Raw genomic sequence first — 25,051 nt, forward strand, 5'->3', positions numbered from 1 at the left:
TTCAAAAGGCCTTTGATCTTTGCTCAGCAAAACAGTCCAGCAAATCGCTTAAAGCCAGAGATACATTTACAGAAATTTCCATCACAATGGAAAAACAAAAGCAACTCAACATATTCAGAGAAAGCTGAAAACAAAGCACTTGGAACTGGGATCCTGGGCACCCATTAGTGGGGGGGGGGGGGAGGAATCCCCACCAGGGAAGGTGGGGGAGAGATGGCAATGTCCTGTGGGGAAATGGGAAAGGTGGGGGGACAGGGTCCCATTAGAGAGGGAACAGAGGGGAGACAAGGACCCTGACAGGGGAGGGGGGACAGACAGGACCCACATGGGAGGGGGAGTAGGCAGAAGTGACAAGGAGAGGGAAAGGCAGATGGGATGAGGGGCTAGTGAGGAGCCCCTGGGTGTGTGCAGGGGAGAACCAGCTCACCCTGCACTGCCCCAATATCGTGCCTGCCACTTGTGACGACACAGCTCCTGTAATCCTGGGCTTCATCCCCACAAAGTACCGAGGGGAGCGGCGGGAGAGGAAATCGGGCTCAGGTCTGGTTTTCAGTAACAGTTCAGTAAAGGAAGTGGATTTGTGCTGCCAAAGCCCTGCAGCACTGACGCCCTCTGTAACCCGCTCTCCGGTGACGGGACGGGAGGAGGCTGATGCCAAACTCACTCTGGGATAGGAGCTAGCCAGCACTGGCGCTCAGACCGGCAACAGGCCCCTTTGGGCAGAGGTGACCCTCAGCCCCTCCCTCAGAACCAGCAGCATAGCTCTTGCTGTGGTTCACAGCTCAGTTCGACAGACATCGTCCTCCTGAGATCGCGATTTGCCCAGCAAACCTCGGCCGAGAGCAGGGGACCCCCACTCCCAGATTTCTTTGGCTTCTCCTGATTTTGGGTGGGTGGGTGGGGGGGGGGGGGGCAATGGTGGTAAACAATTGAAATCACAGAAACCACAGATGCAGGAGATCAGAAATAAATTCAGAAAGTGCTGGAAACACTCAGCAGGCCAGGCAGCGGCTGGGGGGAGGGTTAGGGTTAATGTTCCGGGTCAGAGACTGGGAAAGGGAGAAAGGAAGGATTCTCATTCCCGGTCCGAGTACAGAATGTGAACTCCGGCTGCCGTCCGCAGAGGCAGCCCGGCCTGCTGAGAGTTTGCCACACTTCACGTTTCGAGACTGTGGGATGAACCCGCGCATCTCTCCACCTCAGAACCGGCCTGTGTGGGCGTTGCAACGCGCGGACAAGTAGCACGGTCTGGCTCCCACGTCAGCCCTGCGACGATGACGGATCGGCAGTGTAAGTGGCCAGGGAACAGACCGGGTCGAGGGGAGAACGCCCCTCTTTGCTGGAATATCTGCTGTGTGATCAGTTACGTCTCAAGGGCAGAGGGAGCTTTGGTTTAACGTCTCGGCAAGGAGACGGAGCTCCCCAAACCCCGAGGGTGGGGAACTCGCTCCACACAGACTGGCTGTGTGGTGGGCAGAAAGTCAAGGGTAACACCAGCCCTGGGGTAGCTGCAGGGGTGAGCAGCCATCTCCTACCCCCTACCCTCATCAGTAGCATTAATGTCGGAGCAACAAGCGACATTGTGTCAGAAGTAAAACTGCGGGAAATTAGCAGACCGGTCATCATTCCCCAGCACGGAGAGAGCCAATCAACAGCCCCAATCCTGCTGCCTCCGTAACCTTCCTGCAGTCACGTCACCCACAGGCCAATGGGGTAAACTCAGCAACAGACTGGGCGAGGAGCCCCATTTCCCACTCTCCCTGACCCCCCCGATCCCCGCCCTGGGGACCCCTTGCTATCAAGGCAAACCCAAGCCCACCCCCCTCCCCACCCACCCTTCTCGAGCACCCACCTATTAACACAGCAGCCAAGCTTTCTCCACAAAGCCCACCCGAACCCCAGCACCACACAGTGTAACAGCCTCCAGCCGAGCCCTGCCCCATCACCCCAAACACTTCCCAGGACGCCCGCCCTCCCAACAGTTCAATCCTGCTCCTGACGCTTCCCGGGACTGAAAGGAGCAATTGTACAACCAGCGGCCCAAATCCCTGGGCGGGGAAGGCGAGGCTGTGTCCCGAGGGAGTGGCTCCGATGGGAATGGTTGGCATGCTGATGTGTCCCGTGGGACAGGCCCCCGGGGCCCTGCCTCTAGCAGGACTGCAGCGGGGCTCGGCAGAGTTCAGGGACCACCTTGTAGCGGACTTTGGTGTTGGTGACGGCCCCATGTTTCTGCCGCAAGTGCAAGCGCAGCTGGCTCTTGTGTCGGAAGTGCAAGTCACACTTTTCACACTGAAAATGTAATGAGGCATGGGTTAAACACAGAGTGAAGCTCTCTCTACACCATCCTGTCACACACTCCTGGGGTTAGACACAGAGTGAAGCTCCCCCCACACCGTCCCGTCACTCACTCCTGGGGTCAGACACAGGGTGAAACTCCCCCTACACCATCCCGTCACTCACTCCTGGGGTTAGACACAGAGTGAAGCTCCCTCTACACCGTCCCGTCACACACTCCCGGGGTCAGACACAAGATGAAGCTCCCTCTACACCATCCCGTCACACACTCCCGGGGTCAGACACAGGATGAAGCTCCCTCCACACCGTCCCGTCACACACTCCCAGGAAGCTCTCTCCACACCCATTGCTTACATGGTATGGCTTTTCTCCAGTGTGGATCCTGATGTGGCTCTTCAGTGTCTGAAGGTGTCGGAAACGTGTCCCGCACGTTTCACACGGATATGGCTTCTCCCCAGTGTGGATCAGGACATGAGCCCGAAGGTGAGCAACCTACATCGAGGCAGAAGGCAAACCATTAACTTCCACTTCATTCCGGACAAAGGTTCCGCGGCACGTCAGCATGTAACCCAGAGGGAGGAGATGCTGGGCTGCGGCAGGCAGAGGAGGGCTTAAGGTGCATCTTAGAGGTGGAGAGGTTCAGGGAAGGAATTCCAGAGCTCGGGACACAGGCAGCTGATGACACACAATGTCAGAGGGACGGGAATCATGGCTGGAAATAGAGTGCATTGAGGAGATGGAGGGAGGAGGATTTAAACACTGGGGTGGGAACTCAAGGAGCTGCTGGACCAGGAGACTGTGTGTGTCAGCAAGCTGAGGGCTGAGCTGTCATGCACGGTGGCAGCGGAGATGGATGGGGAGCTTCGGGGGGAAAGATTTGTGCGGTGTACATGCACCTGTCTACATCAATGGTGCTGAGGTCGAGAGGGGTGAGAGCGAGGAGTTCCTGGGAGTGAACTTCACCAACAGCCTGTCCTGGTCAAATCACGTAGATGCCACGGCCAAGAAAGCTCACCAGCGCCTCTACTTCCTCAGGAAGCTAAACAAATTTTGTTTGTCCCCTTTGACTCTCACCAACTTGTATCTATGCACCATAGAAAGCATCCTATCTGGATGCATCACGGCTTGGTACAGCAACTGCTCTGCCCAGGACCACAAGAAACTGCAGACAGTTGTGGACACAGCCCAGCGCATCCGGACACCAGCCTCCCCTCCATGGACTTCTCACTGTCTTGGTGAAGCAGCCGGCATAATCAAAGACCCCACCCACCCGGGTCATTCTCTCTTCTCTCCTCTTCCATCAGGTAGAAGATACAGGTGCCTGAGGGCACGTACCACCAGACTTAAGGACAGCTTCTACCCCCACTGTGATAAGACTATTGAACGGTTCCCTTATACGATCAGATGGATTCTGACCTCACGATCTACCTTGTTGTGACCTTGCACATTATTGCGCTGCACTTTCTCTGTAGCTATGACACTTTACTCTGTACTGTTATTGTTTTTACCTGCACTACATCAATGCACTCTGTACTAACTAATGTAACTGCACTGTGTAATGAATTGACCTGTACGAACGGTATGCATGACAAGTTTTTCACTGTACCCCAGTACAAGTGACAATAATAAACCAGCACAGTCTGACCCTCCTAACCCCAAGCACAAGTCTCGGAGACCCGAACATAAAATTCAAGTGCTCACTGAGGTGGGTATGCCGTGCTGAAACCTCCCTCCCCTCCCCACCACCCCGGCAGACCCTGAGGCTGCAGAAGGGGGAGAGGGAGAGGAAGCCTGTCAAACCCCCGGCCCTCACCTGCACAAACCTCGCCCCGCACGTCTCGCACTTGTAAGGCTTCTCCCCGGAGTGGATGCGCGTGTGGGTCTTCAGGTTGGCCGGCCGGTTGAACTGGGCTCCGCAGACGTTGCAGCGATAGGGCTTCTCCCCTGGAAGAGGCAACAGATTGGGCACGGTGAGTGGGGGAGGAACCTTGCGCCGGCCTTGCCGTCCCCCAGGCGGTGGGTGCCCTCACTCCCACCTTCCCCCTCGGTGCACAGGAAGAGTTAACGGCGCCATCCGCGGACAGGCCTCACCTGTGTGGATGGTCTTGTGACTGGCCAGGTTGCCCTTGTAGCGGAACGCAGCACGGCACATGTCGCACTTGTAGGGCTTGTCATCACTGTGGACCTGCAGGAAGTGCTGCTGCAGAGACTCCTCATCTGACAGCTTCAGCTGGCAGGCACGGCAGGAGAAGAGGCCATTCTCTGCAACCAAGACCACAGGATGATCAGCGAACCCTTCGGAACCCATTACAGACAACTCAGCACCAGCCACTAGCACCCAAGGGGGGCAGCCCGGCACGCACTCCCAACCTCCGACTGAGGAGCAGGAAGAGGCCACCTGCTCCCTCAACCCTTCCCCATCAGATCAGGCAAATCCGGCTGGAACCTGAACTCTGTGTTCTCGTCTACTCCCAGAAACCTTTCACCCCCCTCGTTACCACAAATCTATCTACCGCCTTCGAGGAAGAGCACTCCAAAGGTCCACAACCCCTTGAGAGAAAAAATATCAGCTCATCCGTCTGGAATGAGTGACCCTCATCTTTCTAAATTCTCCCACAAGAGGAAACATCGTCTCCACTCAGCCAAGACCCCTCAGGATCCTGTACATTCCAATCAAATGCCCTCTCACTCTTGCACACTCCAGCAGTACTGACCCTGCCTGTCCAACCTTCCTCATAAGACAACCCACCTGTTCCAGGTGTTTGCCTTGTTGACCTTCCCCCAGCTGCTTCCAATGAATTCCCATCCCCCTCTAAGTAAGGAGCCAGTGCAGCACATGGCAGCCAGGTGCGCTCTCACCAACACCCAGCGCACACACTCCCTACTTTTCCCTTTGCGTTGCTGGTGTCCCTAACTCCTTGCTGTACCCACACACCAGCCTTCTGCAGACCATGCGCTAGGAAACCCAGATCCCCCTGCATCTCTGCTATATAATCTTGGCTGTAGTGCACAGATCCCAGCAGCCAATCAGCAACCTCTGACATGGAATCATTTTACACCAGGGAGAACACTCCTGCCCTTCTTTGAACAAGAGCGCAGCCTCGAGGACCGCAGGAACAGGCCCTTTGACCCACGTTGTCTGCACCAAATATGAAACTAAATTAAACTAGGTCCCCTCTGCCTGCACGGACCACGTCCCTCCACTCCCTGCACGTTCATGAGTCTAACTAACAGCCTCGAACACCACCATAGTATCTGCTTCCACCCATGCCCCTGGCAGCCCGTCCCAGGCACCCACCGCTCTCTGCTTAAAACATTTACCCCACACATCTCCTTTAAACCTTCCCCACCACCCCCCACCTCAAATTCATGCCCTCCAGTATCTGACACCTCTACCCTGGGGAAAAATTATTCTGTCTACCCAGTCTATGCCTCTGATGATCTTATAAATTTCTATCAGGTCTCCCCTCAGTCTCCGACACTCCAGGGAAAGTACACACTTATCCAACCTCTCCTTATAGCTAATACTCTCCAATCCAGGCAGCACCCTGGTGAACCTCTTCTGCGCCCTCACACCCTCCTTGTAATGGGGCGACCAGAAATGCACACAGTACTCCAAGTGCGGCCTGACTAAAGTTAGGGTCTCAGTTTAGTGCCTCATCCTCAAGACAGCACCTGCAACAACACACCACAACGTTTCTCGGGGGTTGCGACTCAAACCCACCAGCTTCCCACTGACAGGGACTCTGGTCTGCCCCATCACTCCTCCTCAATATCACTCCTGCACACAGCAGGGACAACACTCCCCTCCATTCACCCTCACCTGATCCGCTGTCAGAGAATTCCGAATGATATTCTGGGATCTCCTCTCCGGGATGCGAGTCCAGGATGTGGTGGCACAGTTCCGAGGTGTGCTGGAAGTGCAACTCACACACCGAACAGACGGAGTAGTTTTGTGACTCCCGAGAGTCTGACGAGGACCTGGGTGGGTTAAAGACATAAAAAAAATAATCAGGGTGAGCTTACGTCCCGGGGGGACTGGGCGAATGTCCCCGTCACAGCGAGAAACTGGGTGATTTAACCAAGTGAATAAACTGTTTACTGAACTCCATGTCCCACAGGTCTACTGGGATTGGGGGAGGGGGGAGAAGGAGGAGGTCCACGGACACCAGCCTCGGTGACAGGGAATGGGCAGGCTACAGGGTATTGGTATTGGTTTATTATTGTCACTTGTACTGAGGTGCAGTGAAAAACTTGTCTTGCATACCGATCGTACAGGTCAATTCATTACACAGTGCAGTTACACTGAGTTAGTACAGAGTGCATTGATGTAGTACAGGTAAAAACAATAACAGTACAGAGTAAAGTGTCACAGCTACAGAGAAAGTGCAGTGCAATAAGGTGCAAGATCGTGAAGTCATAGTTCATCTCATTGTATAAGGGAACCGTTCAATAGACATCACAGTGGGGGTAGAAGCTGTCCTTAAGTCTGGTGGTACGTGCCCTCAGGCTTCTGCTACGCGATGGAAGAGCAGAGGAGAGAGAATGACCTGGGTGGGTGGGGTCTTTGATTATGCTGGCTGCTTCACCAAGACAGTGAGAGGTAAAGACAGAGTCCAAGGAGGGGAGGCTGGTGTCTGTGATGCGCTGGGCTGTGTCCACAACTCTCTGCAGTTTCTTGCGGTCCTGGGCAGAGCAGTTACTGTACCAAGCCGTGATACATCCAGATAGGATGCTTTCTATGGTGACACTGCCGGGGACCAGCTCTGGTCCTGCTGGTGTGCACTCGAAGGGCCGGCTGCTCTCCCGTCTGTGATCCCCTCCCACGCACTGCTTCTATCCCTTTCCGACGTACGGACGGCTCGGGTTACGGACGGCTCTCAGGAACGGGACCCTGTCGTAACCCGGCGGGGCCGCCTGCAGAACTCCGCTGTGTTCGGGGACGGAGCCGTGATCCTGGGGGTCACCGTCCCAGCGTGGGACCTGCTGCTACCTTGTGAAGGTCCTGAAGGGCTGAATGGCCTCTCGGCCCCACTCACCGGCTGGCCTCCTCGCTCTGGGTCGCCTCCTCCTCGGCCTCCAGCTCCGGGCTGCTGGGGCTGCGGCGGCCGCGGGCCTCGGGCCGGGGCTGCGGCCGGGATTCGCCGGCCTGGTTCAGCGAGTTGAGCACGATGAACTTGTACTTCTTCCAGTTGCAGGCCTTGGGGTCGGGCGGCGGCCCCGGGGTGGGCGCCGGGTCGGCCGGCGGCGGGCTGCGCTCCAGCCCGGCGCTCTTGGACTCGGTGGGCGAGTTGGGCCGGCAGTCGGAGCGCTGCGGGCTGTCGGGCACCGGCGGCGACGGCTTGCCGCTCTCCCCGCCCGAGGCCGCCGGCTTCCCGGCGTCTGTGCCGCGGGCGGCGGCCCGGGCGCCCAGCCCGGCCCCCGGGCCCTGGTAAGCGCTGAGCCAGGCGCTGCGGCGGCCGCCGCCGTCCGCCTGGCAGCCGGCGGTGAAGCGGAAGGCGGAGTCCGGCAGCAGGCCGCAGCCGCCGAGCGGCGGGGCCAGGGGCCGGCCCGGGAACAGGGAAGCGGGCGGCAGGAAGGGCAGCGGGTGGCCGGCGGGCGGCGCCTCCGGAGACTTGAGGAAGGTGCGGCTGAGGGGGGCCCTGGGGAGGAGCGGGGAGAGAGAGAGACGGTTATTGGACGGCCCGCAGTCAATCAAGCGGCGTCATCGCTGCCGCACACAACACCCGGCGCCCGATTGGTGGAGAGCAAATAAGGCCCCGCCCACCGGCAGCTCGGCCCCGCCCCTTGTCCCCGCCCCTCCGTCTGCACCGCCAGACCGCGCCCCCTCCGCGGCCCCGCAACACCGCCCTTTGGCCACGCCCCCATCGCCCTTGGCCACGCCCCCTAGTGTGCCCCGCCCCTGACCGCTTCCCCTCTCCCTTGCCCATTCCCCCTTGGCCCCGACACTTCTCCCTTGGTACCACCCCACCCCCGACTCCCCCTTGGACCTGCACCCCTCCCACCGGACCGCACCCCTCCCTCGTCCCTGCCACAGTGCTGTGCTCCCTCAGCTCTGCACTGGGACGGGACTTGGACTTGAACCTATGGGCAGCGAGGGAGCTGGGGTTGGTTGGGGGGGGGGGGGGTTGGTTGGGGTTGATTTGGGGGGTGGGGTCTCCCTGGACTGTGAGCACCCGGCTGTATGGGTGCCGGTCAGGTCTCACTGAGCTCTCCAGCCCCACCCAGGGATAATCCCTGGGACTGTGGTGGGGGTGTGAAGGGACAAAGCCTGTCCCATCCTGTGAGGGGGCCACTAGAGGGTGGGAGTGGCTGTCCCCCTGGTGAAAGCTGGGCACACGGGGCTGACCCTCAACACACGCTGGGACGCGAGACCGGACTTCTCCGCTACCTGAAGTGGGCAAAGCTCCGACAGGTCTCAACCACGTGTTCCATCTGCAGGTAGCTGGCAGCAGTGAGGACCTCGGCCACCGAGGCCAGCTCCAGCGGCAGGCAGGACGTGTACATGAACTCCAGCAGCAGGTGGAAGCCCCCCGCAGTCACCCCACGGGGCAGCGTCAGCAGGTTCACATGCCTCTTCGTCTGGTCCGAAAAGATGGAATAGAAAAAGCCACTGAGGAGAGAAGAGAAGAAACTGTCAGAGTCCCCCATTTGACTGCTGCTCAAACCATTACTTCCTGGAGAAAAAGAAACAGGCCATTCGGCCCATTCTTGGACTCCTGGATCTTCAACAGTTCTCTTCCCACCCTTTCCCTTTGAGTAATTATCCGATTCCCTGTTTAATCTGCTCCCAACTCCCTTTCAGCTGACACATTCCCCATCACAAGTACTTGTTGCATGAAAAGGATTCCCCTCCTTTTGCCAATTAAACAGGAGGCCATTTGGCCCATTACTACCATACTGATTGGAAAGAGATTCCAATCTGACCCCACCCTCCAGCATTGGTTCCTCAAATCCTTACCACAGTATAGCGCTCCCCCATTGTGAGGAGGGATCCTGTACCGCACCTTGTCAACTTGTGAGCTCCAGGTCTCTAGCTGGGAGCTTCTATCCTCTAATCCTTTTACCAGTTGCTTTCAATCTCTGCCCCTTAAATTTTGACCTTTGCTAAGAGAAACAAGTCCTTCCTCATACTTTAAACACCTTAATTAGTCTCCCTTCAGCCTCCTCTGTTCCAAAGAAAACAACCCCATCCTCTCCAATCTCTCCGCATAACCACAATCTTCCAGCGTCGACAACAACGCTGTTCCTCTGTACCTCTCCAGACCAATCACATCTTTCCTGTACCAGGGCATGGTCTAAAGTTCTAGTGCAACCTCAGTGTCCTCTGATTATTGATTATCAGACAATAAAAGTTATTTGTCATTTTTTTTTAAACCAACAGTTTAAAGTAGATTTGAAATAACAAAGCTTCCCAGTTCACTGGACAAACATTCGGGTGAGGTGACCTGTAGCAGTTTGAGGACTAGCTGAATCCTCAATTAGGGAAAGATGTTGGAGATACTTTAGCAAGTCAGACAGCATCCATGGAGAGAGAGAAAGTGCTCATATTCAAGGTCGATAGCCTTTCATCAACCTGAATCATTAACTGTTTTCTCTCTCCACAGATGCTGCCCGACCTGCTGAGTGTTTCCAGCACCTTGTGTTTCTATTTCAGATTTCCAGCAATTTGTGGTCCCCTCCTCCCCCCAACGACCTCCCCCACCCCCCCCCCCCCAATTCCTCCCAACTAATAAGGTGGGTTTTATGGATTTCAGGACAGACTTTCCATAGCTCAAAGCCCAGCCACCAATGGCATGCAAGGTGCCCAAGTTAGAGCAGTGATGTTGGGCTGCAGGGATGTAGAAGACATGGGGCCAGGGAGCAATTTAAACAGGGGAATGGAGAACTCTTAACTCAAAGTGCTACTGATCAGTGAAAACAGGTCCTTGGGTGGGTCATATCTTGGCTGGACTGAAAGAGTTTGATGGAATCGAGATGACTTTGCAGCATCTCCTGTCATTTTCACCATGATTGACAATTTGCCCAGATGGCCAGCACTGGAGATTTGATGCAGCTTTGCGGGGCATGTACCCAGGGGACTGCGTACAGTTTTGGTCTCTATGTTTAAATCCAGATATACCTGCACCGAAGGCTGTGCAGGGAAGGTTAACTTGGATGATACTTGGTGTGAAAGGGTTGGCACACGAGGAAAGGTTGAGCAGTTGGACTAATACTGGATGAGTAGAACGAGGGGTGTTCTGAGGGAGATTAACAGGGGTGGATGTTTTGGGCATGTTTCCCCTGCTGGGGGGATCTAGAACTCAGGAATGTAGTTACAGATGGAGACGAGGCATTCCTTCCCTCAGAGGGTGGCAAATCTTCAGAATTCTCAACAGCAGTTACTGAACGTATTCAAGGCAGGCTGACAGAGGGGAACTACAGGGATACAGGGAGAGAGCCACGGCCTCTGTGACTGGCAGGGCGGACACCAAAGCTTCTCATCAGCACAAACCCTGGGTACCTGCAGGCCACCAGCACGGCCTTGTGCGCTCTGAACTCCTGGCCCTCCACCAGCACCTTGACATCGGTCAGGATCTCCCGCTTCCGCATCTCGTTCAGGTTGAGCATCATGTCCGTGGAATGTCGCGTGAACTCCTTGACGTAGCTCTCTGCTGTCGATCCCATTGTCACACAAGCAAAGCTGGGGGGGGGGGGGGGGGGGGGGCAGGGGGAACACATCAGCAAGGCCGTCCATGCAGAGTACAACCCCCCCCCCACCCCCCAAACAGGCGAATGAGACGATCCCAAAACAACAGGGTACAGAAGGACAGGCCATTCGGCCCCTGAAACCCATTCTATCTGCACCCTAACAATGAGGTTAGGGAGGTTCGGCTCGTCACTGGACACTCTAATAGACTTCTACAGATGTATGGTTGAAAGTATCCTGACTGGTTGCATCACAGTCTGGGACGGCAATTCGAATGCACAGGAACAAAAGAAGCTGCAGAGAGGAGTGGACTCTGCCCAATACATCATGGGCACATCCTTCCCCACCATCGGTGGTATCTACACAAGGTGCTGCCTCAGGGCGGCAACATCCATCATCAAAGATCCCCACCATCCGGGCCGTGCCATCTTCTCGCAGCTCCCATCGGGCAGGAGGTACGGAAGCCTGAAGTCCCACACCACCAGGTTCAGGAACAGCGACTTCCCTTCAACCATTCGGTTCTTGAACCAACCGGCACATCCCTAATCACTAGTGGTCTCAGTATAGCAACACTGGGAGCACTTTGCACTAAAATTAACTCTTTTTACGTTCTAATTGTGTTCTTTTTCTGTAAAAATTGTGTATAATTTGTTTAATCAATGTTTTTCTTGTGAGTGCTGCTTATCTGATGCTCTGTGCCTGTGATGCTGCTGCAAGTAAGTTTTTCATTGCACCTGTGCATGTGACAATAAACTTGACTTTTGACTTTCCCCACCTTGTTCCCATGACCCACAGACCCCTCACCCAACTATTCACCTTTAGAAACTTCCCCTGGCCACATTGGGGAGAGCACCAGACACTCCCTGACCCCCACTCCCCATCACCCCTGCACAGACAGGCTCTGATTGAAGGCCACTTCCTCCCCTCGTTGTTCTGGACTCCACACTCCCCCGCCCCACCAGAGGAAACAGGCTCTCTCCAGCCGCCCGGATGACAGAAATTCTCCGATCACTGGAAAGGAAGGAGATGAAGGAAGCGACCTCCGGGCTCGGGGAAGTGGGCTAACCTCGAGTCAGAGATCCTATGGGAGGAAGTGGAAGCAGAGATGTCCGCAGCGTGGAGAGCTGGAGGGACGGCAAAGCCACAGGAAAGGCTGCAGTGCGTTTCTCCAGTGCTTCGGACCAAAGGCTTCCGTGCCAGTGAGGGACTGCCATTGTCCAGAGGTGTGGAGGGAGAGGCCAATTACAAATCCTCATGGGGAGAGGGAACGGGTGACAAGATGGTTAAAAAGGGGGCATTTGTGAGCCAAGGCAACTCCTTTCAGGAGCAGGAAGGTTATGCTGGACCCGTGTACTGGTCTGGTCACCGAGTTATAGGGGTGTGAATGCACGCAGAGAGGGTGCAGAGGCAAATTAGGAGAACGTTGCCAGGATTGTATTGGTTTATTTTTGGCACAGAGATTCAGTGAAAAGTTTTTGTTTTGTGTGCCGTCCAGATAGATCACACCATACACAAAGTACATCGAGGTAGAAACAAAAAGGAAAACAATGCAGAATATGTTAGAGTTACAAGAGAAAGTGCAGTGCAGGCAGACAAATATTGCAGTTCTAACGAAAGACTAAAGCTGGAATTGATAAATGAGGAATAAACCTCCAACAGTGCAGCACTCCCTGCAATGTGGTGTTGTGGATCTGTGTGCGATCGCTGGCTGCCACATTGACTACAAGAAGTCAGTGAAGCCAGAGGTTGAGAGAGGTGCTATACAAATGAAAATGATTCCTCTTCCTCTCACCCGTTCACACAGTCAGTTCCAGTTCTCCCTCAGGAATTCACGGTGACATCAGCAAGTCCCACCGGCACCTGCAATAGGGAGCAGAGAGTCAGTGAGGTTCATCCTCACCTTGTGTTGCCCACAGCAGACCCTGGCACTCTCTCAGGTGGGACCACCAGAGCAGAGACCACCTCAGCCAACTCCCCCACTGATCACCCTTTGGGACACACTCAACGAGACCGCTCATCCCTGTCTCTGTAACCCCCTTCCAGCCCCTACACCCCCCCCACCCCGTCTCTGTAACCCCCCCGGCCCCTACACCCCCCCCACCCTGTCTCTGTAACCCCCTCTGGCCCCTACACCTACCCCCCGTGTCTGTAACTCCCTCCGGCCCCTACACCCCCCCACCCAGTCTCTGTAACCCCCTCCGGCCCCTACACCCCCCCTGACCCCCCCGTCTCTGTAACCCCCTCCGGCCCCTACACCACCACCACCCCCCAACCATCTCTGTAACCCCCCTCCGGCCCCTACACCCCCCCACCCCGTCTCTGTAACCCCCTCCGGCCCCTACACCCACCCCCCGTGTCTGTAACCCCCTCCGGCCCCTACACCAACCCCCATCTCTGTAACCCCCTCTGGCCCCTACACCCCTCCCGTTCTCTGTAACCCCCCTCCCTCTCCTACATCTCTCTGTAACCCCCTCCCTCTCCTACATCTCTCTGTAACCCCCTCCCTCTCCTACACCCCTCCCCATCTCTGTAACCCCCCTCCAGCCCCTACACCCCTCCCTGTCTCTGTAAAGGAAGGTGTAGCAAATTTCAGCCAGGAATCCTGCTTCTCACCCCACAGATACAAGAGAAAAGCCAGCCAGGAGTCCTGCACCCAATTCTTGTGCAGGAAATGCGCAAATCAGCTCAGATTCCCGATACCAGTATCAGATAGTTAGAGGCATTTAGACAGTTTCCTAGGTCTGGTTCCAGCCAATCACCTGTAGGATCTGCAGTCAAACAAACTCAGACTAATGAAGTGAGACTTTGTCCACTGACTCTAAATGTTACAGTACACAGAATGTTCATTCCAGCTCACTTCAGTTCCAACTGCTGTTTACTGGAGAGACCAGAGACTATTGTACGAGACAGGCAAACACAAGGATGAGGAGGGCAGAGATTATTAGAGGGAGTTCTAACGTGGGAGAGTGTGGTGGGTCAGCATAGAGGGAGCTTTAATCCGTACCTAACCCATTTTTTTTCCACAATCTTCCTATCAACCCAGTTCCGCCCCTGCCCTGGGAGTGTGTGACGGGACGGTGCAGAGGGAGCTTCACTCTGTGTCTGACCCCGGGAGCGTGTGACGGGACAGTGCAGAGGGAACTTTACATTTAGCCCTGCTCTGGGAGATCTTCCCAAGACCACTAATTCACAACTCGGAAGAACTTACAAAACTGGGGGCAGGAGGGGGGAATTCGGCCCCACGCTACTGAGACTGACCCAGCTCCCTGAGCGAACGATTTGCCGGCACAGACGCAGTCCTCCAGGTCTGCGGCTCGCATCATCCGCACAGGATGGTGGGCGCCTTTCCACAACAAACCTCACCCCCACCCTCAGAGCCAGTGACTCACCCCCTCGGGCCAGAGACCCACTCTCGGCTGCTGTGAGGCAAAGACGAGCACCCTGGCCAGGCTGAACCTTTGAGGGTTTCCATACAGCGGCAGCAAACAATCCCAGGGTAGATCATTGACCGAGGGGTCCGGGCTTCCAGCTAATCCGCACTGGTAAGACCTGGGATCCAGCCAGGAAGTGACCCTTAAAGCAGCTCGGAAAACGAGTGTAGTCACATCCTGCTTCCTCCCCTGGCACAGGTGCGATAAGGGACTCCCGGAATGGGGGGGCGTGGGGAAGAAATATTTTTAGCTTTCAGGAAAAGAAATTCGCTCACCAAGTGTGGCTGCAATCAAAACAGAATCCAACTCGGGATAGAATCTTTTTTCCTATATCTAGAAAAAGCACAGTGTTGGCCGTGGAACCTTCCGGCAAGGAAAGAAGTGCTCTGGCCCCAACCGAGGTTCCTCAGCCAGTCCTTCCACCCCACTCACGGACCTGTGCCCCAGCAACATTTTACACTTGTGGACGTGTGCATTGCAGCAGTGGGGGGCAGTTTGGGTCTGGGCAGTGATGCCTCACACAGTCAAATAGTGTGCAGATGGAAGTGTGGAATCGATCACTCCCCCTGATTCGAGTCGGGAAGCCCCCAGAAGCCTTTCAGGAGTGCTCACGGTTGCGATATGGGAACAGCAGCCAGTAACAAGCTCCTGCACAGAGTGACAGGCTGAGCTCTGGCTGATCTCAGTAATGTCAATGAGGGTAGAAATGCATCTGGATATTGGGGGGTGGAGGGGACGATGGACGGACTCCCAGGTCCTCCCAAACCTTACTGCCCCTCCCGCGGCGCCCCATCCCCACCGCCTCTCCCACGGTCTAAGTTTTTCTGCATCTCTCCGGGGGTGGAATTTAAACCCGTCACCCCTCCCTCCGGTGCTGGTCCCTGCAGGGGGACCAGGAGTGGGAAATAACAGAAACCAGACTTCCAACCCCTGCCTGTTCAGTGGGGGGGGGGGAGCAGTCGGCTGGAGCTGGCATCCCTTCATACCCCGGGAAAGCAGCTTGTTTTTTTGCCTGCACCGACTCGTGTCTCAGACCCTTCCTGCTATTGTGGGCCGACACAGAACAGGATATAGTGACGCCACCTCTCCCCCGTCACAGCAGCTGCCCGGGGCCCGAGCTCAGCGGCAGAGCATGCTTCGCCACTCCACAAACCACCTCCGCCTCTCGCGGGCAGCTCCCATCCTGTGCAGACCATCCGGCCCAGCTGGAAGAACGTGCACTCTCCCTGGACCCTCCCGGTTAAACCAAAGCAGGTTTCCTTCAGGAAACCGTCAACCCCACTCCACCATTACATCATGGTCAGATCTGTAAATCGGTGTCACCTGCAGAAATGCTCTCCTCTGACAACACTGGGAGTGTTCAGGGACCTCCAGGGTTTTGGATGAGAGTTTCGAGCACTTTGCAGGATTTTTAGTATCACTGAATTTATTGTCCAACCCTCACTGCCCCTGATCTAGGGCCTGCTGGGGGTAGACAGGGTAACAAAATTACTGCAATCTCTGCATCAGAACACTACAGACCACCTCTTGCACAACCACGGACTTGTGTAAGACAAAACATCAGTGCAAAAAAAAAGTCTGGTCGCATCACGGTCTGGGACGGCAATTCGAATGCACAGGAATGCAAGCAGCATAGAGGAGTGGACTCTGCCCAATACATCACGGGCACATCCCTCCCCACCATCAGTAGTATCTACAGGAGGCGCTGCCTCAAGATGGCAACATCCATCATCAAAGATCCCCACCATCCGGGCCGTGCCATCTTCCCGCAGCTCCCATCGGGCAGGAGGTACAGAAGCCTGAAGTCCCACACCACCAGGTTCAGGAACAGCTACTTCCCTTCTTGAACCAACCAGCACAAACCGAATCACTACAGTTCAGCAACACTAGGACCACTTTGCACTACAATGGACTTGGTTTTTTTTTTGTACTAATTATGTTCTTGTATTTGTGTACTTATAAAAATTGTGTACAATTTATATTAAAATTTTTCTTGTGAATGCTGCTTCTATGATGCTATGTGCCTGCTGTAAGTTTTCACTGCACCTGTGCACACATGGACTTGTGCAGACGACAAACTTGACTTTGGACTTTTTTCTTTTGCTGTCCTGTATAATTTATATTCTGTGCGTTGTCTGAACCCGTGGAGCTGCTGCAAGATTTTCACTGTACCTGTACCTCACCGTATGTGCACACGTGACAGTAAACCCAGCCCGACTTGCTGTGGGTCTGGAGTTACTCAGGCACCAGACCAGATAGGGATGTCACATCCTTCAGCCGCTGAACCAGGTGGGGTTTTTCTAACAACCTCACAGCAATGATGAGTGAGAAATTCAGGATAGCTTTCATTATTAACTTAATTTAAATTCCACCACTTTTAAAAATAGTGAAAAATATTTGGCCACCTAGATAAGTCCATGGATAGGAGAGGTTTAGAGGGCTCTGGGACAAACGTGGGCAGATGGGACCAGCTCACTGGGCAACACAGTCGGCATGGACCAGTTGGGCCTAAGGGCCTGTTTCCGTGCTGTAGGACTATGGCTCTGTCACAGTGGCATTGAAGGGTGGCAGCGTACTGCAGCTGGCAGAGCTCCAGAGACCCGAGTTCGATCTCCGCCTCTGGCACAGTCCGCGGGGAGTCTGCACATTTTCCAGTGTTTCCTTCCGCAACCCAAAGACATGCAGGGTCGGTGGGTTGTGCCCCTAGTGGGTAGGTGGGTGGAGGGGCTGGTTAATGAGGAAGGTGGGGAGAACGGATTAGTGTAAATGGACAGTTGATGGCCAGCATGGATACGATGGGCAAAAGGGCTGTACATCTCTCCGACACACTACCGGCAACAGGTTGAACCAGTATTTCACCTTTGCCTCACGTTCTCCAAATAACATGGGCAACACCTCAGCCCTTTGCACGTTTCACACGCACTCTCCCACTCAGTTAAATGTTTGGAACGGGACAACTGCAACTCCTCAGCTGGGGGACAGGGTTACTTGAAGGGTCTCAGACCCAAAACATTGTCTCCGGTTCTTTCTCCACAGATGCTGCCCGACCACCTGAGTGTTTCCAGCTAACCAGCCTCAATTTAAAAAGTTCCTGCAGACACCAACTCCAGATAACCACCACCTGATGAGTTCATTCACCCATCAGTTACTTAAACATAGACAGACTACGCAAACATGGTCTTATGCTGCTGTTGGGATCTTGCTGTGCACAAGTACATTGGGACTTCCGAGTTCGTGAAGGGCGTTGCCCATAGAGTGGATATGTCAGGAGTCAGTGCTGGTCTGGACACGATGTACGTAGGAATTAGGAATAAAAGGGCGACACAATGTCACAGCCTCTGTCCCCCAGCTCCAAATATCCGGGTTCGATCCCGACCTCTGGTACCGTGTGTGGAGTTTCCACGTTCTCCCTGTGACCACGCGGGTTTCCCCCGGGTACTCTTGTTCCCTCCCACATCCCAACAACGTGCTGGTTGGTAGCTTGTAAACCATCCTCAGTGGAATAAAATGGGCCAGGGTAGGATTGGTGTAAAAATGTATGGTTAATGGTTGGCACAGACTCAGTGGCCTGTTTATGTGCTGTACCTCTCTCAGACTCTGTCGCACCTCAACCAGGTGAAACCACACAGAGCAGAGAACCACAGCAGAACTCTCAAAATAAAACAGAGGTCCCGGGACGATGACTCAACAGTCTTGAACCCTTCGTTTCCACATAATCCTTTGTTAAGGGACTGAGTCACCGAGTTAACAGGCCAGAATAAACAACAGGAAGCACTGAAGGTCTCTGTCCGCACAAGAGCACACCAGAGGGGAATTGACACTCCAGGAGCCCAGTGGGGTCGAGGGCAGGTGAGGGGGGCAGCTCTCTGGGAGATGACACACCCCACCACCACCACCCCCACCCCGGCTCCGAGGAACTCCACAAAGTTGGCAATGGCCCAGCTGAAACCAAATGGTGCCAAGATATCAGGGTCAGAGGAGGCACTCACAGGAGGAGGGTTGGAAGGAGGCGTCTCTCCGACTGTTCCACGATCAGACTTGGCAGGACACTGCGCTACCCTGTGAGCCAACCTGAGCGAAGGAGTCTGAACATCCACAGGCCCCTGGTCAGACCCCACTTGGAGTACTGTGCTCAGTTCTGGTCCCCTCACTACAGGAAGGATGTGGAAGCCATAGAAAGGGTGCAGAGGAGATTTACAAGGATGCTGCCTGGGATGCAGAGCATGCCTTATGAAAGCAGGTTGAGGGAACTCGGCCTTTTCTCCTTGGAGCGACGGAGGATGAGGGGGGACCTGATAGAGGTGTATAAGATGATGAGAGGCATTGATCGTGTGGATAGTCAGAGAAGTTTTCCCAGGGCTGAAATGGTGGCCACAAGAGGACACAGGTTTAAGGTGCTGGGGAGGAGGTACAGAGGAGATGTCAGGGGTAAGTTTATTACTCAGAGAGTGGTGAGTGTGTGGAATGGGCTGCCGGCAACGGTGGTGGAGGCAGATACGATAGGGTCTTTTAAGAGACTTTTGGACAGGTACGTGGAGCTGAGAAAAACAGAGGGCTATGGGTAAGCCGAGTAATTGCTAAGGTAGGGAAATGTTCGGCACAACTTTGTGGGCCGAAGGGCCTGAATTGTGCTGTAGGTTTTCTATGTTTCTATGGCACTAAAACCGTTCACGAGAACAGCAAAGGCTGCAAACCTCTCGGGGACAGTGCAAAGGATGTCACGTAAACAGCTCCCTTTCCTTCTCTTGCCCAGCTGTTAAGAAAAGGAAGGTGGGTGTGTACGAGCAGGAAGCCTCGGCCACCAGCAGCTGCAGAGTGCCGACACCGCCAGCAGAGGGCACACGCCCCAGGCTCCCGGCAGCACTGTCGGACTGCCACAGGAGGCCACTCGGGTCTTCGGGTCTGTGCTATCCCATTCACAAGAACTCAATAGTAGGCCACTCGGCCCCTCAAGCCTGCCCCCACCATTCCGAACACAGAGGCTGATCTGTCCCAGGCCTCACCCGCCAGTTCCCCACAGCCCTCAGTTGCTCCACCGAGGATCCCCACAGTGATGTCACTTCCACAACCCTCCAGGGCAGAGAATTCCAGAGATTCACCACCCTCGGTGGGAAGGTCACAGTAGTACAGCAGGAAACAGGCCCTTGGGCCCAACTCATCCATGCTACCCATCAAGCTAGTCCCACTTGCCTGCGTTTGGCCCGTATCCCTCTGATCCATGTGGTCATCCAAATGTCTTTTCAATGATACTATTGTACCTGCCTTAGCAACCTCCTCTGGCAGCTCACTCTACACACTCATGACCCTCTGCGTGAACAAGTTGCCCCTCAGGTCCCTTTTAAATCTTTCCCCTCTCACCTTAAACCTCTAGTTTTTTTAAATCCCTGGGGAAAAAGACTGTCCGTTCACCCTATCTATGCCCCTCATGATTTTATATCCCTCTAATACAGTCACCCCTCAGTCTCCTACACTCCAAGGAATGAAGTCCGAGCCTTGCCCAACCTCTCCCTGTAGCTCAGGCCCTCGAGTCCTGGCAACATCCTCATACATTTCCTCTGCACTCTTTGCAGTTCAGTGTTGGCTTTCCTATAACATCTCTATGCACCTGCATTTTAAACAGCTCAATCTTATAACCACATCCCGTCATTCAAAACTCTCCCACTAGTGGAAACATCTCAATGTTACACTCCCCCAGGATCTTACACAGTTCAACATGATCACCCCTCAGTCCTCCAAACCCCAGAGAACAGATTCCTCCACTAATTTTCCCCAAAAGATATTCTCCCCCATTCCCATCAATTCTACCACTCACCAACAGACTAGGGGCAATTTACAGCAGCCAATTAACCCACAGACACCACACATCTTTGGGACGTGGGAGGTAACCAGAGCAAATCCACAAGGTCACAGGGAGAACGTGCAAGTTCCACACAGCAGTTACTGAAGTTTCTCCCAAGCCAGCACCCTTGTCAGGCAGATAACAACCTGACACAAACAAATAATGTCCAACTCTCCCCAATCCTGCCAGGTCACTGACATCAATGCCACAGTAAAGACCGAGGCACCCTTTGTACCTTGTCCTTGGGTAGAAACAGCACAACACAAACTTTTAACTTGGTACAGAGACCCAGCAGAGAAAGGACAGAGCCCAAGGGAGTCGCTCTGCACCCAGGGGAGCCCTGGGGTGCTCTGGAGATGGTGAAGAGGAGATTCACCAGGATGTTGCCAGGGACAGTGTGTTTAAGTTGTGAAGAGAGATTGGATGGGCTGGGTGGTTTCCCTTGGAGTGGAGAAGGCTGGGGGCTAACAGAGATGACCAAAATTCTGGGGGGGGGGGGGGGGGACATATATAGGAAACCTGTCCCCAAATTAGCTCTATGCCTGTAAGGAGAGGGCATAGGTTTAAGGTATGGAGTAAGAGGTTTAGAGGGGACATAAAGAGTTGTTTCACGCAGAGGGTGAGTGTGTTTGGAACACTGCCTGAGCGGGTGCTGGAGACAAAGGCTCACAACTTTTAAGCATCGAGACAAGGATTCGAATTGACAAGTGCAGGGATTAGTATAGAAGGGTATTGGTGCTAGGCACAGACAGGGGGAACCGGAGTTTGTGCTGTAAGATGACTCCAAGTTCCTCAGTCCTGCCTCTCAGTACTATATCTCCTTGCGTTTGTATAGCGCTTGTCAGAACCTCAGTCACCCGAGGACCACTGACACACAAATAATGGAGGAAGCAGCAATGGAACAATGGGAGGGGAATAATCACCAGCCCCAGGGCACCGGATGGACTTTCCTGCTCATTAAAATATCAGTTTGGCACCTCAGAGTGCAGCACTCCCTCAGCCCTGCCATAACAGCCAGAGGTAACTTTTGGGGACATTAAATCCTTTCAGAAATTAGAAGAGGCGGGGAGAAAATACAAAATAAAAATCTAAGAGCCTCCACAGTTATGTAAAAAAAGGTAGTGAAAGCAAATTCCACCATATTAGGGAATAAGAAAATGGAAGAGATGGTGAACACATCTGATGGATCTGTCGCAGAACTAATGAATATTCTAGAAGCAGTGGGATTGCAGGGTCCCGGGAGGCACCAATAGGGAGTCCCACCTTGCATGAAAGACCTCCCACATTTCTATTACAAAGTAGGACAGGGAAGTCATTGCGGATTCCCCGTAATACACGCATCACCACCACAGCGGGTAGAGCCACTGCCTCACAGTTCCAGTGATACAGGTTCAATCCCCACCTCGGGCACTGTCTGCGTGGAGTTCGCACATTCTCCCTGTGACTGTGCGGGTTTCCCCCGGGTCTCCGGTTTCCTCCCACATTCCGGAGACGCACAAATTGGTAGGTTAGTTGGCCGCTGTAGATGCCTCTGGTGTAAGTGGGTGGGGGGGGAGGGAAATGAGTTTGATCTGTGAGATAGCACAGAGCAATGGGTCAAACAGCCCTATGCTCCGGCATCTGGAAAATAAAATCATTTCTGGCTCATTATCACACCACTGCTGGAGACCGAGGGGTGACCTGACAGAGGGACACAAGATCACGAGGGGCACAGACAGGGTGAGAGCACAGAGTCTTTTTCCCAGGGAGGGGGAGCTAAAAACAAGAGGGCGTAGGTTTAAGATCAGAGGTGGAGATTTAAAAGGGACATCAGGGGCAGCTTCTTCACACAAAGGGCCAGAAATAGTGGTTGAGGCGGGCACATCAGCAATGTTTAAAGCCCATCTAGACAAGTCCATGGATAGGAGGGGTTTAGAGGGCTCTGGGCCAGATGTGGGCAGATGGGACCAGCTTGCTGGGCAACACAGTCGGCACGGACGAGTTGGGCTGAAGGGCCTGCTTCTGTGCCCTATGACTGACTGTTGTGGGAGCTCTCTGGCTGTGCTTATGACACAACAACAGTGACTGAACTTCAGTCACTGAAGTTTAGTCCTGGAGATGGTAAAAGGCATTGGAAAAAAAGTGCAATTCAGGACGCTCAGACTTTTATGCTGATGATCTGGAAGTGGCCAGCAGTTTCCGAACCCTAATAACTAACAACACTTGTGGTTTTGATTTCCTCACAGCGCAGGGACTGAGAGAGAGGGGGTGGGGAGTGCCTGTTTAGAAAGCCAAGTGCTTCCTCTCTCCACAGCTGACACACAGGGCTCCACAGCACCCTGACCTCCTCTGGGTCGTAATCCGAAGTACAGCACCCTGCCACTGCACAGGACCTACCTTCAGCTGTGTTTGGCAATGCATACCACACACGGTACACAAAGGCTGGTTTATTAAAGAACTTGTGACCACATTGCAAAGCTGCACAGAGTATCTGCTTCAGAAAGATATACTGAGAAGACTCAATTATAACATTAACCCCCAGCACGTGCAGTCGTTGATCTGTCAGTCAGTCTCACCCCCTCCTGCTTTCCAGTAATACTTTCTTGGCTGTGCTAAAATGACTCAGAGTGATGTTTAACTGCGCCTCTCGATAAGCAACGTCATGCACTCAGGAGAGGACGATTCTGGTAAACACAGATTATTTACCGAAAGCTGGGCAGAGTCACAAAGCACTCCAGTCAGAGCAGGAGAAAACCAGCTGTAACTGTGGCTCTGAACCGTAGACTGCCCGAGGGGACCGTGGGGGGGGGGGGGGGGGGAGGGAAATGGGAGGTCATGAGTGCACATACACACCTTGTATTATTAAGACACAATAATGTAAGCCAAGGCAACACACCCAGTGCAACACAGAGGGAACGGCTGTTGTTCAGCTCCAATGCCAGCACCAGCTCCTCCGGGGTCCTGTGTTCCCCGACCACATGGGCCACCATTCAGAAGCACTGCAAACCACCGGCATTGCTGATCTCAAATGCATCCCAATCACTCCCACCCACCAAGCAGGCCACAGTGAACCTATGAGAACACACTGGGTCACCACAGGGAATCAGACCTGCAGTAAAATGTTTCTTTAGGAACTGGTGGCAGTTCTTTTGGGGGGGGGGGGGGGGGGGCAGCAGCTCAGAAACAGCCTCTCCCTGCTCTTGTGCACAATGGGGAGGATCCGGAATGCATCAGGAACGGGGACTCTCACACCCCCAAAAGCTGTACATAGAAAATTCCCCAGTTCCCTGCCGAGGAGGAACAATCAGACACCGGCGGTGGCAAAGTACTGGTGCTTTGGTGGAAGTTGACACTAGTTTGAAATTAGCAGCAAGGAACCAAAACCATGAAACTTTCCCCTGTGTTGGAGAACCTAACTTTGGTTTAATCGAAAAATACAAAAAAAAGTTTTGGCTGGTTCTGAGTCATTCCGGAAACTCTGCTTTCAATCTGCGTCTGGGTGACATCGCAGCGGGTTCCTCCCGAGGCGGCCGGGCTGGGGAAGGGGCTTGGGAAGCCGGTCAGCAGAGAAACACCGGGCACAAGCCAGGCAATAAACCGAGGGCAGAGCACCGACACTTGTAGCCATGTCCCAGCACAGCCCCGCACACTCCCTGACCCACCGCGACCCTCGCTGACCCAGAGACGACAGAGGCAGCAGCCTGCCGGAGGAGCTGCCGTGCGTTCTTCCTCATTCAGCCCGGGACAAGCCCCCAGGTCCCGGGACAAGCCCCCAGGTCCCGGGACAAGCCCCCCGCCACTCACCCCAACATACCCCCCACCCCAAAGCACCAACAGAGCCGCTCCCTGGCGCCTCCTGACAGCGTCCAGTGGATCCCGGACCCCGACCCCTTCCCCACGGAGCCCGGCACCCGGCCCGGGACACAGGGTCAACGCTGGCCCGGGGGCACCGCCCGGAGACCCCGGGACACCACGTACAGGGCGGCGGGGCCAGGAGTAAACCCGGCTCCCGGCGCCGGTCCCCGGACTGTCCTACACGGGAACGTCCCCACGCCCCATCGCTGCCCGCTGCCCGGCCCGACCCGACCCGACCCGACCGTCTCCCACCCCGGCCGCCCGGCCCCGCTCCCCCCCCACCCCGGCCGCCCGGCCCGTCACCTGTGGCCTTTCCCAGAAGGTGCGCGCGGCGACGCTTCGCGGAAAATCTTTTCTCGGAAGCCGCTCGCGGCGGTTCTGAGAATGGAAGGCGGACTCCTCCACCGGCCGGATCCGGGGGGGGGAGGACACCGGCGCTTCCCCATTCCCTAACCCCCATTCCCCCCCACTCCAGCCACGCACCTAAACACTTCCCCGACATAGAACCTGTTCAAACCCACAGCGACCCTTCCGCACGCCGCTTTCCCCCTTTTCCCTGCCCTTTTGTTTTACTTTCTCCTTTCATCCGCCCCCCACTCTCTCCGCCGGTTTGGTCGACTCCGGCCGCGGAGGGTCACGTGAGCGGCTCGGGCGACGTCATCGGCCGGTGGCCCCGCCCCCGCCTCCAATTCTCAGAATTTCTTCGAGGTCGATTTTGTGGTTGAGGCGCAGAGGGGGCGGTGCGAGCGGGCGCAAGAGGGCGGCTCCAGGGGCATCGGTGCACGGCGTCGGGAACGCGGCTTCACTTGTGCCAGGAAATAGCTGGCGCTGTCGTTGGGGCTACAATTATTGCAGAAGTCCAAAAGGGTTGTGCAAACCCGCCGCATATTTACACAGCACATTGAACTGCAAATGATTTTCAAGGAATGCCTGCATTCACGACCATTGCAGGTTATCCCAGAG

At 54.9% G+C, this 25,051-nt stretch overlaps 1 protein-coding gene across 6 annotated transcripts; it reads right to left on the reverse strand.

Moving 5' to 3' along the window:
- On the reverse strand, positions 1 to 24,480 carry LOC127586570 (B-cell lymphoma 6 protein-like). 6 transcript variants are annotated; one of them, XM_052044619.1, is made up of 10 exons: positions 24,392 to 24,480; positions 12,777 to 12,844; positions 10,799 to 10,978; positions 8,687 to 8,908; positions 7,335 to 7,937; positions 6,119 to 6,276; positions 4,387 to 4,557; positions 4,109 to 4,239; positions 2,650 to 2,787; positions 1 to 2,289 (listed from the first exon to the last, which is right to left on the reverse strand). In XM_052044619.1, the coding sequence occupies exons 3-10, from the start codon at positions 10,960 to 10,962 to the stop codon at positions 2,149 to 2,151; spliced, it is 1,728 nt and encodes a 575-aa protein (XP_051900579.1). In that variant the 5' UTR covers positions 10,963 to 10,978; positions 12,777 to 12,844; positions 24,392 to 24,480; the 3' UTR covers positions 1 to 2,148. The 6 variants fall into 6 exon arrangements, with proteins under 6 accessions (XP_051900579.1, XP_051900584.1, XP_051900583.1 ...); XM_052044624.1 differs by lacking the exon at positions 24,392 to 24,480 and adding an exon at positions 23,130 to 23,148; XM_052044623.1 differs by lacking the exon at positions 24,392 to 24,480 and adding an exon at positions 22,631 to 22,877.
- Between the last annotated feature and the right edge of the window lie 571 nt (positions 24,481 to 25,051).

This window comes from Pristis pectinata, chromosome 37 (assembly GCF_009764475.1).
Source record: "Pristis pectinata isolate sPriPec2 chromosome 37, sPriPec2.1.pri, whole genome shotgun sequence".
Classification (NCBI taxonomy): Eukaryota; Metazoa; Chordata; class Chondrichthyes; order Rhinopristiformes; family Pristidae; genus Pristis; species Pristis pectinata.

What these genes read in the sequence shown, in the direction of transcription:
- LOC127586570 (XM_052044619.1), bottom strand. Translation starts at nt 10,962, where the DNA reads ATGGGATCGACAGCAGAGAGCTACGTCAAGGAGTTCACGCGACATTCC. An exon ending in GCGGGGCGAGGTTTGTGCAG is followed by an intron (nt 2,788 to 4,108) that starts GTGAGGGCCGGG and finishes GCCTCGATGTAG; the next exon opens with GTTGCTCACCTTCGGGCTCA. An exon ending in CTGGAGAAAAGCCATACCAT is followed by an intron (nt 2,290 to 2,649) that starts GTAAGCAATGGG and finishes TTACATTTTCAG; the next exon opens with TGTGAAAAGTGTGACTTGCA.